We start from the raw sequence: 12,245 nt of genomic DNA on the forward strand, positions 1-12,245 counted from the left end.
CCTTCTCCTCCTTTCTCCCCTTGGGATCTTAGCATGTATGCACAAGCGCCCGGGGTGAGTTTAAGCCGCCCGATCTGCCGACATAACTATTACACTATCTGCTGGTCCCAAGGACCATTTTATTCTGTAAAAGGAGAGTAGGAGTGAGAAGGGAGAAGAAAAAAATAAGAAAGAGAAGGAGAACAGTCTCTTTTAAGGACAAATTTGTAAGCAGAAAAATAACTATCAATCACAAAAATATTAACAAAACTTGATCAAAGAAGTATAGGAGTCTTTGGTTAATGTTTCTTTCCTCTGGTTATTATTTTATATTTTAAGGCAGATATGACACATCTGTGTCCAATTACTAGACAGAAATCTCAAGGATGTGGATGTTGTGTTTGTAGCAGTAACAAATACAAATATATTATTAAAGATGTGTTTACTTAATCACAGCAACAGAATTTTCCCTGTACAACACAGAGAGAATGTCATTGTAAAAGACATGAGATTAAAATTTTTTACAAGGAAAAATGAGAAACTAGCTATTAATTCCTATTTTACATTTAGTAGTAGAAAGTATTTTAAAATACTTGTCATGAATATTAACACCAGTAATTGGTACTTGAACATTTTCTAAACTGGAAGTAACTGTCACAAAACAGCCAAAGATTTAACACTAGAACTGAAATAACAGACATCATAATGTATATTTTAACCTTTCAGTAGGTATTAGTTTTTACTGTGTTTAACATCAAAAGAGCCTGTGTGCACTGTATATATGGCACTACTCCATGTTATAATTTTCAGGAGTACATGCAATATGCATAAAGGAAACTTCTCAGATGCATTAAAAAATAGCCACTATATTTTGAAATCAACTTTGTAGACAAACCAAAATATAAACTAAAATGATATTATTTAAAAATCATAAAAGCATACTTTAAAGAATAAAGTACAGTTGAGAAAAACTAGACTCGATCTCTAGCAATGAAACTGATCACATTAAAATCTTAGAAAACAGTTGATTTAAAAACATACCTTAAAATATACATGGGGCAAATATGTCATTGAATATACGTTTACAGATTGCAAAAGTAGTGGCAAATCATCTTCCAAGGTATAAATTTTAGTTTATTAAAATGTGATCAATAGTAAAACAAACCCCAAAACACCAACATGAGAGACTGACCAACAGTTGCACAGCAGTGTCTGACACATCTTCCCTATCCCAGAGTCAAAATCAAGAGTCAGTCACTGCACTCTTCCTCCATGGGCCAAGACAAATGCTTGGAATCACTTCCATTAATTAACTCTTCAGGCAGCTATTTCCAACAGATCACAAATGAAATACTACATAAAATCTGTTTTCTATCTCTAACTTAATATTTTAGTGACATGAAACGTTTAAACAGCTTTCTAGGCAATTATTTAAAAACCAGAAGTGGCTACGCTTTGAATTGATGTAATTAGAATTGGATTCCAATAAATTTTCCACTGCAAAGACAGGCATTACACTGAAACCACCACCACCAAACTCAATGAACACAACGGCAAACTTAAATCTATTAGTAAGAAATCATGGGATACGCTGCTTTCCTGCAGGAAAAGAAAGTGTACCCTTTCTTTTAAGAGAGTGCTTTGAGAGTTGACAAAAAAACATACTCAGGCTTATAATAATACTGATAAAACAGCAAGGTGAAACCCTTTTCAAAATATTCAATACTCTCTCTCATTCTCTACTCACTAAGGTAGGGGGGTGATGTAAGGAATTAGGAATTCTGGATTTCCCATCAAGCACAACCAACAACAACATAACGAGTAAAGGATCAATTTATGGCATTAACAAAAATACCAAACATAACACTTACTTTTGCGAAGGCTTCAAAAATGTCAAAGGAAGGTGGCAGCTGAGAAGCATCCTGTATTTCTTCTCTCATAAAATGTTGAAATGTCAGTGCAAGTTGCCTGAGGCCCTCTTTCTTATCTTCAGTCAGTTTGTTAATATCTTTTTTAAAGAGAAAATAAATAACATAAATCACTAAGTGAACTTTTAATGGATAATTTGTATGTGTTCAATACAGGCTGTTAAACCAGTTACTGCCTGCAGTCTGGTCCATTGTGAAAGAAAAGAAATACATACTTTTAACATTTTTTTCTTTTTTCTTTTTTCTTTTTTTTTTTTGAGAGGTTTTTGCGATAGGGCGCATGTGCTCGCCAGACAGAGAGAGACAGAGAGATAGAAAGCGAGAAATCACCAGGGGGAGTGGCCACGCCGCAATCCCTTGTCCTCCGTACTCCTCTCAGGATCTTGGGCATGCACGCACACGCGCCCAGCGTGAGTTTTAAGCCACTGGGTCCAGGACGCGAACCGCAGTCAATTACGTGGGAGTCCAGCGACATAACCATTATGCTAACTGCTGGTCTCCATACTTTTAACTTTTGACAACTACAAATCATCATACATATGTCATCAATTAAACTCTGCCAAGTTTTACCTATAGTGTAAGATCAAACATCTATCAAAAAATAAATAAATGCACGTACAGATGAAAATGCATTGGAATGAAAATCTGTAATGTTGTGTATTACACGATTTTCTACATCATCCTGTACACTCATACAAATACTCACACATATCATAAGTTGTTATGAAGTCAGAAATTTAAGCAAACTTTTCCATGAAGTAATTTAGAACTAGGTTATGACTAACTGCTGAACAGGATCAATTCAAAGGCATAAATAAGGACAGAAAATGAGATCTAAGATGAGATAAAGTTCAAGTTGGTAAAATATGTCATAGTGATAAAAACACAAAGAAAACATGAATCAGCCAAAGACATCTCAACTTCAAATCATTCCCAGGTTGAATAAACAAGATATGGTGCTATTTTAACTGAAACAGAAAGAGATGGTTCTAAACCTAATGTTACTCCTTAAAAATCAGCTGAAATTATACCTCCAATGGAGTGTTAAGACCAAGAGTGCACAATTCAATTAACAGCACCTGAGAACATTTCGCTTAAGGCAGTGTGTACGAGTCTGCTACTGCGCAAGGCTAACGGTAGCAGTAAAACTCACTGTATGAGATGTTTAATTACCTAGCAGAATTATAACAAGAAAAAGTGACAAATTAATTCTCTATTAAAACTTGAAAAGATACATCAGGTTGAACTATAGCATAACTCTGTTGCTCGTGTCAGGTCTACATATTTTCTTTAAATTACTTGTTCAACAGAATAATTAACCCAATGATTTTAATAATAATTTATTCCCATTCCTAGTCACACTTAGGATCCTATAACCATAAATCTGCACTGGATCATCCTCTTACTTGTCTCCATCTAGAAATAAAAAAGTGTGTAGCAAATTTATCCTGTGAGCTCTGGCTAGGATAGAAGGCATTTATATTCTTTGAAGAGGAGCTGTGCCAATACAATGCAAAATAAACCTAACATTTGCTCAACATTCAGATTTGGAAAGCCTCTCAGTCATCCCAAGGAGCTGGGTTACCACCAAGGTAATTCAGGAGAACAATACTCATTACCGTTTAGAGTCTAAGGCATCTGTGTCTTTTACTTTCTTTAATAACTGAAGAAACGGTGACCTTAAAAGCTCCCTGGAACTCGCTTATTCAGTACATCACTCTTTTCTGAGATAGAAAAAAAAAAACCAGGAGAGGAAACCAAAAAAGAGAAAAACAGAAGAGTGAAGGAGAAACAGAAGAAAAATTATTCATCAAATGGACTAGTGGTTACACTCTCCTGCCTAACCTGGAGATATTTATGGTACTTCACAAACTCTGACAGGGCCAAAGCTGCCCTAGAATCAATTAAGTAAATGGGTCAGGTGTATATAAAAGCAAGTCTCATTAGATTTGACTTACATAATAAAGACATAGAAAAAAAGTTCAAAATAATGCAGTTTGGGCTAGGTCTGTGGCCTGATGGTTGAAACAGCTAGATCCCACATGGCCAGCTATGCAATTTGAGTCCCAGATCCTGTGACTTAGAAACATGTCAGATGTGTGCATGTGCTTACCCAAAATCCAGAAAGGGAGAGATGAACAGGAAGGGATTACAGCATGACCATGCCCCCTACCTGCCCCTTCTCTCTTCTTTTCTCTCTGGTGAGCACACATTCCCTCTAGTAATAAATAAAACAGTTCTACAGCTCAGTAAACAAATGATAGGCATTCTTAAGAGATGTTAATAGACAATTACTTACTTGACTCCAAATCGTAAAATGAGTAGAGTTTCTCCGATTCTGAGGGTGTTTCTTCCATCTGTGAATGAAAGTAGAGAAACACCAAAAGCATGTATGTTAGAGTGCCTTTAAATATTTAAATGAAAAATTATGAAAAAGGACTATGTTCTTTATATTCTTTCTCTTCATTACTTTATTATTGGAATTTAATTACTTAATCAGGAACAATATTAAAATAAAATCTAACAAGCAATCTCACCCATCAGTTCTAAATCTCCAAATACAAAACTTTTATAGAGTTTTCATACTTTTAAATTCCTTTTTTTTTTCCGAGAGAGATTTTTACGGGATCAGCAGTTAGCATAATGGTTATGTCGCTGAACTCCCATGTAGTCTACCATGATCTGAGTCTCAGACCCAGTGGCTTAAACTCACATTGGGCGCATGTGCGTGCATGCCCAAGATCCTGAGAGAAGAATGGAGGAGAAGGGATTGCGGTGTGGCCATCCCCCCCGGGGGTGATTTCTCACTTTTTCTTTCTGTCTCTCTAGCGAGCGCACACACCCTATAGTGAAAAACCTCTCCAAAAAAATTTTAAAAAATAGAGAGAGATTTTTACTATAGGGTGCATGTACTTGCCAGAGAAAGACAAAGAGACAGGAAGCAAGAAATCACTCCCCAGATTTTTCTTCTCTCCACAATCCTCTCGTCTTCATTCTCCTATTAATATTTTGGGCATTCATGCACACACGCCCAGCATGATTTTCAAGTCACTGAGTCCAGGACTCAAATTGCGGTTAACCATGTGGGAGTCCAGTGTGTCAACCACTAGTCTACCTGCTGACTCCATACTTTTAAATTCTTATAACTATCTATAGGGGCCATCAGGTATTGTGTTGGTTAAGGCACTGAACTCCCACATGGCCACCCACACGGTTTGAGTTTGGGACCCAGCAGTTTGACAATCACACTGGGCACGCGTGCGTGCATGCCCAAAATCCAGAGAGGAGAATGGAAGAGAAGACACTGTGGTATGGTCACGCCCTTGGAGGTAATTTCTCGCTTTCCCTCTCTCCATTTCTGTCTCTCTCACTGGCGCATGCATGCACCCTATGGCAAAAACCTAAAAAATTTTTTAAAAAATTTAAAAAAATAAACTGTTTATAAAATTTTAGACTAGACAAAACAAGTCAACACATAACAAGAAAGAACAGTACTGAAGCCTGAAATAATTTGAGAAAGATGTTCGTGCTAAAGCCTGGTGTGGGGAAAAAAAAAAAAAAACCCTGAAAGGCTTCCCCAAAACAGGAATCTACTGTTTTGGCACTGTATGAAAAAGGACTGAAGAAATCATTCCAATAAATCCTGACTAATTTTTTTAAAATAAAAAAGAGGGATATGTGCTCTTCAATTTAATATTAATTACTGTCTAATATTTCACTTAAGAGGCAAACAGAAAAGGGCATACCTGCCACATGTATTAATTCTCAGTTGAAAAGTTATAAAGGCAATGTGAAAGGTATTAGTAACATCCTACACTCCAAACATAGACCCTCATGTTATCATTTCCAAAAGGAAGTCCCAGGGCCTTCAAACAAGGGTTGTGCACTTCACAGTCACTGATTTTGTGATTACTAGGAAAATAGTGAGTTGTCTTAAGATACTCCCTGGAATAATTTACCTTCTATTTTAACATGGGTGCAAATTCAGCCTTAAATAAGAATAATAGGGACCAGCAGATGGCATAATGGTTACATCACTGGACTCCCACATGGTTTGCCATGGTTTGAGACCCTGACCCAGTGACTTGAAACTCACGCCAGGCGCATGTGTATGTTTGCCCAAAATATTGGAGAAGAAGGAATTGTGGCATGCCATCACCCCTAGGGGATGATTTCTCACTTTCCGTCTCTCTATCTCTGTGGCAAGCACACATGCTCTATAACAAAAATCTCTCAAAAAAAATTAAATAAATTCAACTGAAATGTTTTCGTTAAATTAAAACCCAAACATATTTCATCAATTTTATACTCACAAGTTTGAAGACAACTCTGCCAAGAAGTCGGACAGAATCAGGAGGATATCTGGGTTTGCAGCTTTTAAGGCATTTGCATTCCCGCTTGTGGTCCTGCCAAGCCTTTTTCTGTGAGAACAAGAGTGGGGAGCGCATGTAAGACATCAAATTTAACTTTCATTTACCCTGGTTTTGAACATTGACAGTCATCAACATTAATTTAATTTCAACAGTCTAACTATAACTGCACAATAGCAAATGAAGTCAATACTCTTATACTGTAATGATCCAGGATTCGGTCTTTGCCAAGTATACAAATATCAGGCATGGGTATCAGTTTCACCTCTGTCCCTCAATTTGCCCCCTGGTTAGTACCTAGTTGATGGAGTCCAAAGAAAAAATCATTAGAGGTTACTTAGTAGTGTATAAGATAGTCTTCCAACTGATTAACCAGATTCAATAAGTCAGTTTGAATAGTATATATATATATGTTCCAAATTAGAAAATATATTCAAGAACAACATTATATTTATATTAAAGATGAAGAAAACAAGATATAAAAGGTAAGATCTAAGAATTACCAAACTACCTAAACATAAAAGGGGAAAATAAACACCCTTAGTATGCTAAACATGAGTACTAAATAATTATCGTGTTTGTGCATTACATTTATATGAGTTGCCTTAAAGGCATGGCAAGAAAAAAAAGAAAACATAATGGCTTACATAATTCTCATCTGACAGAAAAGAGAAACACAAGCTTTACCAAGCATTAAATCACAGGAGGAATTTATTCTAAGAATATTAATCCACATACTGGACAATATCTTCAACAATAGTTTAGGACAACAGTTTTTAACTATAATAGCCTTTCATATAGCTATTTCTCTTTTTTAAGAATTATTTTATTTAGCTTTATCTATTTATTTTAATTGGACCATAGAGGGACAGTGAGAGAGAAAGAGAGAAAGCAAGAAAGCAAGCCGCCAGGACCAGGACTCGAACCACAGTCAACCATGTGGGAGTCCAGCGACCTTAAACACCATGCCACCTGATGGCCCTCATATAGCTATTTCTAATGTCTGTACTCACTCTAGGGCATAATACAAAAATATAATTCAGTGATAGAAAATGTTTCAGATATTCAGGGCATTAGTCTTATAGTAGCAATTAGCAATCACCTATATGTGTAAGATGCCTAAAAAAATACATGTTCCATTGCAAATTATGTTTGAAAAACAATATCTACGTGCGCGTGCCCTTTCCCTCCTCCACCGCTACCGCCTCCTTCTTCCGCTCCTGGTGCTGCCTGTGTGCTCGTTCGGTGGGGACCTGGTACCTCTTTTGTGAAGTGGCAGCTGAGGAGACTCCAGCGCTCGCCATGGCCGACGAAAAACCCAAGGAAGGAGTCAAGACTGAGAACAACAATCATATTAATTTGAAGGTGGCAGAGCAGGATGGTTCTGTGGTGCAGTTTAAGATTAAGAGGCATACACCACTTGGTAAACTAATGAAAGCCTATTGTGAACAGGTTTGTCAATGAGGCAGATCAGATTCCGGTTTGATGGGCAGCCGATCAACGAAACAGACACACCTGTACAGTTGGAAATGGAGGATGAAGATACAATTGATGTGTTCCAACAGCAGACAGGAGGCGTCTACTAAAAAGGGAACCTGCTACTTTACTCCAGAACTCTGTTCTTACAGACCAAGAATACATTCTCAATTAGAAAACCACAATTTGGTTTCACCACATCCTGACTACAGTATAGTTTTCTCTATTCTTTCATTTTCCCTTCCCCATTCCTTTATTGTACATGAAGTAACTGGTGTATGTGCACAAGCATATTGCAGTTTTTTTTTTTTTTAGTTATTTTGCTGTCACTGTTTTAACAAAAAGAAAAAGAAAAAAAAAAACAACAACATAAAAATCCTTGCATACCTTGTTTGATTGGAGAATTTTAATGTTTTTCATTTATCATTGTAAAACCAAGGACAATTTTATAACTTTTTTGTACGTAGCTGTTACATGTAGGGCAATCTGTCTTTAAGTAGGGGCAAATTACTCTTAAAGAAAAAAAAGGAATCCTAGATAGTTTTCCCTTCAAGTCAAGCATCTTGTTGTTTAAGTAAATTTCTTGTTTAAAAAAAAAAAAAAAACAATATCTTATAGACTATGCTTAGCAATTCAAAATATAATTAGTGTACTAAAAGTTCTACCAAAATGTACATTAAGTAAATGTGTGTAAATTATTTAACATGATTTCCCATGATCATTATTGCCACCTGTTAGGAAGTTAGGTTGGAAATGCTGATTCACATATAACTATTTTCTTTCATCTGACCTTTAAATGAGAGTGGGCTATGTAGACAAATTCATAGTAATATGCAGACAAGAAGTGAGGGTGTTATTTTTCACTACTGAGTTTAGAGAAAACCATAGCTTTGGTGAAAGATTTCCATTTGGCTATAAAAGTTAAGAAACCTGGCAGATACTCTTAATGGACAGACTGTGTGGGTAGGAATGGACCACACAGTGCCAACTGAGAAACCACAAAGTGTCTCTGAGAAAGCACCTTTGGTTCTGTTCAAGTGCCCAACTGTCCAGTGGAACAAGTACTGTGCCCAGCAAAGTGACACAGAAGTAATTTGAAGTGAGAAAGCTTAAGAGCAGATTTTAATCCATGCCTACCTCAACTATAAGAGATCATCCATAATCTCTTTGTTTAAACCTCCAGTTTTTTGTTTGTTTGTTTGTTTTATTTTGTTTTTTTGTTTTTGTTTTTGTTTTTTTTGAGAGGTTTATGCTTTAGGGCGTGTGCGCTTGCCAGACAGACAGAGAGAGACAGAGAGACAGAAAGCGAGAAATCACCCACCAGGGGGGATGGCCACACCGCAATCCTTTCTCCTCCATTCTCCTCTCAGGATCTTGGGCACACATGCACATGCGCCCGGCATGAGTTTTAAGCCACTGGGTTAGCGACGCGAACCGCGGTCGACTACGTGGGGGTCCAGTGACATAGCCATTACGCTAACTGCTGGTCCCCTAAACCTCCAGTTTTAAGCAACTCAGTCTCTTGATAACTTTTCATAGTAAGAGAACAAAATATAGCTCCAAATAATAAACCAGTTGATCAGTTAGATAACGTTATTCAAAATTAAACATCTAAATTTTGGAGAATTTCTATCAAAAGCGACTTTAGGTATTTAACATAATCTTGTCAAAAATGACTGCTCACTTGCTCTCTCTCTCTCGCTCTCTCTCTCTCTCTCCTGCAGTCAAAAAAAAAAAAAGTCTTTAGAACATTAGTTGTCAGGATTTATTGTCCAGCTACTCCCATCACATCTTACCATAAGGCTTACAAATATAAGCATATAACACACACACAAAAAAAGGTTGGCAATGAAACCTTTCAAGCAACTCCATTTGACTTTTAAAGAAAACCTGACAATTACACAAAAACATCAGGCATAATCCCCACTTGACAAACTTTGGTACAGACTTCGATGGCACAGAAGTCATATATTTTTCCAGTTTCTCAAAAGATAACCTTCTTGATTTATTTTTTTCCTATTTTTTTTTCCATTACAGCCAATACGGACGTAATTAAGATTTTGCTCACAATACTTCCTGTTATGTATTTTGTGCTCATGGTTGAAAATTACCAGTGATGTACAACAAGCACAAATTGGCATAAGAGACCAAATTAAAATATTGTGTTAAGAAACAAAGATAATGGAAAATAAGAGTTTTCGGTGGGAAAAAAATGAAATGAAACATCTGTGATATAATTCCACAAGTCACTGCATGCATGACTCAGAAATAATTTCAGAATCTGTAAGTTTACATAAGTTGCACAGTACTTATAATAATTCAGAACACAAATCCACTATTATCAACACTTCTCAATGGGGATAGTACCAATCTCAAGGGGTTTCTGGGAAATTTAAGAGTGTATTTTTTGTTCATCATATTTGTGGCATATTATGAGCACTTAACACACAGGAACCAGAGACTCCAGATATCTAGGGTAGGATAGTTCTGTATAATGAAGAACTATTCCAAATCCACCACAACTATTAACAGAGATTCTGCAAAGGTGAAAAACTTACTTATAATAACATGAGCCTAAAACAAAACCTCCTTTTACATTTAAAAATGAAGAACATGGGGCCAGCAGGTTGCATAGTGGCTAATATGCTGGACTCTCACTTGCCTGACCACGGTTGGAGTCCTGGACCCAGTGGCTTGAAACATGCTGGGTCTCTGTGGGCGTGTGCCCAAAATCCTGAAAGGAGACTAGAGGAGAAGGGGTTGCAACATGGCATCCTCTCTGGGGGTGGGGTGGGGGGGTAATTTCTCACTTTCCTTCTCTCTCTCTGTCTCTCTACACCAAGCGCCCTATGGGAGGGGGAAAAAAGAAAAAAGCAACACTCAAAAAAAAAAAAGGAAGAGGTTGTTTGTACATATTCCTAATAGCACTGAATTTTCTAGGTAAATCAAGGACAGATTGAATTTTAAGAATTTTACCTAAAGTTAGTCAATATTTCATAAAATCATATCACTGAGGGCTGCAGCAGATGTAGCATTTGAGTTGCCAATACAACACATTCTTTTGACCTGCCAATACAACACATTTTCTTTTTTTAATTTTTATTTATTTTTTATTAATTAATTAATTTATTTATTTGCATTCATTCACTGTACATCATTACAGCATACAAAATGAGATTTTCCATCCAGAGTACACTGTATATTGTCTCAATCAAGCACATCAACAAACATGTTATTGTCAGCAAATAATTTTCCATTTCTTGTTTTCTGTAATGTTTTGCTTTTTTTTCCCCCATCCTTGATTCCCTATCTCTTACCCTCTGCCATCTCTCACTCTCCTCCCACACTGTCTCTGGTATTTATGTTTGCTTTCTATACTGTTTTCCCCCTGCATTGTATTGAATTACTAAAGACCTTAATTAATCTAAATATTTTCATAGCAAACACAGCTGATATATACATTTCCATGGACACAAGTCCAGTATATACTGCATAGTGACTTATTCATTTTATAAAAAATTTTCCATTTCTAGTTCCTAGAATTATTTTTTGTACTTTATTCTCACAGTAATTCTGTGTATAGGTACAAGTACATGGCTGAACTTGTAAAGGCAGACTGCAATTCTGTCTTTTAGACTAGTTATACCTGAGCATTTACATATGAAAATACATACTTATTATAAATTATTTTTAATTTTCTTTCTCCTTATATTCCAATTATGGCATTATACTGATATTCTTAAAATATGTAACTATGTAGATATTACCTATACAATTTCATTTCAAAATAGTCAAGAGGGCAATAAAAATATCTGCCATAAATATGTACAGTTGGGTCTGAAGAGAGCTGAAAACCCCATTCTGGAACAATGCTACACAGTTATTCGTGCCCACACATATACATAAGTACGTATTTTTAAAAACAAAGCCTAGGTAGGACCCAACCCAGAGATTCTGACAGTATCCATGAGACAGGATCAAGTGTCTGAATTATTCTTACTCACTGCCGTACATTCCATGTATAGCAAAGGTTGAAAAAGCACAAAGTTAAACTAAATTAGTAGTACAAAGAAGGTCATTACATATATTAAATAGATAAAACAAAAATACTATTCTACAATTACCAATAAACTCTTATCCTACAGACATGACTTTCATAATATTAAGTTGGGAAAAATATTTCTTTTTTACTTTTATTATTATTATTTATACATTTAATCACTATACACCATTTAGACTGTAAAGCGATTTTACTCAATATAATATACACCACACACCAAGCAAGTTGAAAATACTATACACAGCATCAACAGGCAACATCTGTGTCCCACAAATGTCTTACTTTTTCATTTTTCCCCAAATTTCCCTTCCTGCACTCTTCCCTCTCCCCCTCTCCTTTCCTTTTTCCCTCCAGTATCCATAACAATTTTCAATGCTTTTATGTCCTCTACCATAGAGTGGACACAGTCAGTATATGTTGAGTGGAGACATA

At 36.2% G+C, this 12,245-nt stretch overlaps 1 protein-coding gene and 1 pseudogene across 1 annotated transcript in view; one reads left to right on the forward strand and one right to left on the reverse strand.

The window, feature by feature from the left end:
* SMYD3 (SET and MYND domain containing 3) overlaps window positions 1-12,245 on the reverse strand; it is an 822,936-nt gene that overhangs the window by 607,764 nt on the left and 202,927 nt on the right. Inside the window, exons 3-5 of the mRNA XM_006157236.2 lie at window positions 6,221-6,328; window positions 4,207-4,264; window positions 1,851-1,987 (exon numbers count right to left, since the gene is read on the reverse strand). Coding sequence (XP_006157298.1) covers window positions 1,851-1,987; window positions 4,207-4,264; window positions 6,221-6,328 — 303 coding nt within the window. The remainder of the gene's footprint in view (window positions 1-1,850; window positions 1,988-4,206; window positions 4,265-6,220; window positions 6,329-12,245) is intronic.
* Window positions 7,481-7,966, forward strand: LOC106735809 (small ubiquitin-related modifier 2 pseudogene; annotated as a pseudogene).

The sequence above is a fragment of the Tupaia chinensis genome, unplaced genomic scaffold (assembly GCF_000334495.1).
Source record: "Tupaia chinensis unplaced genomic scaffold, TupChi_1.0 Scaffold000532_1, whole genome shotgun sequence".
Taxonomy (NCBI): Eukaryota; Metazoa; Chordata; class Mammalia; order Scandentia; family Tupaiidae; genus Tupaia; species Tupaia belangeri.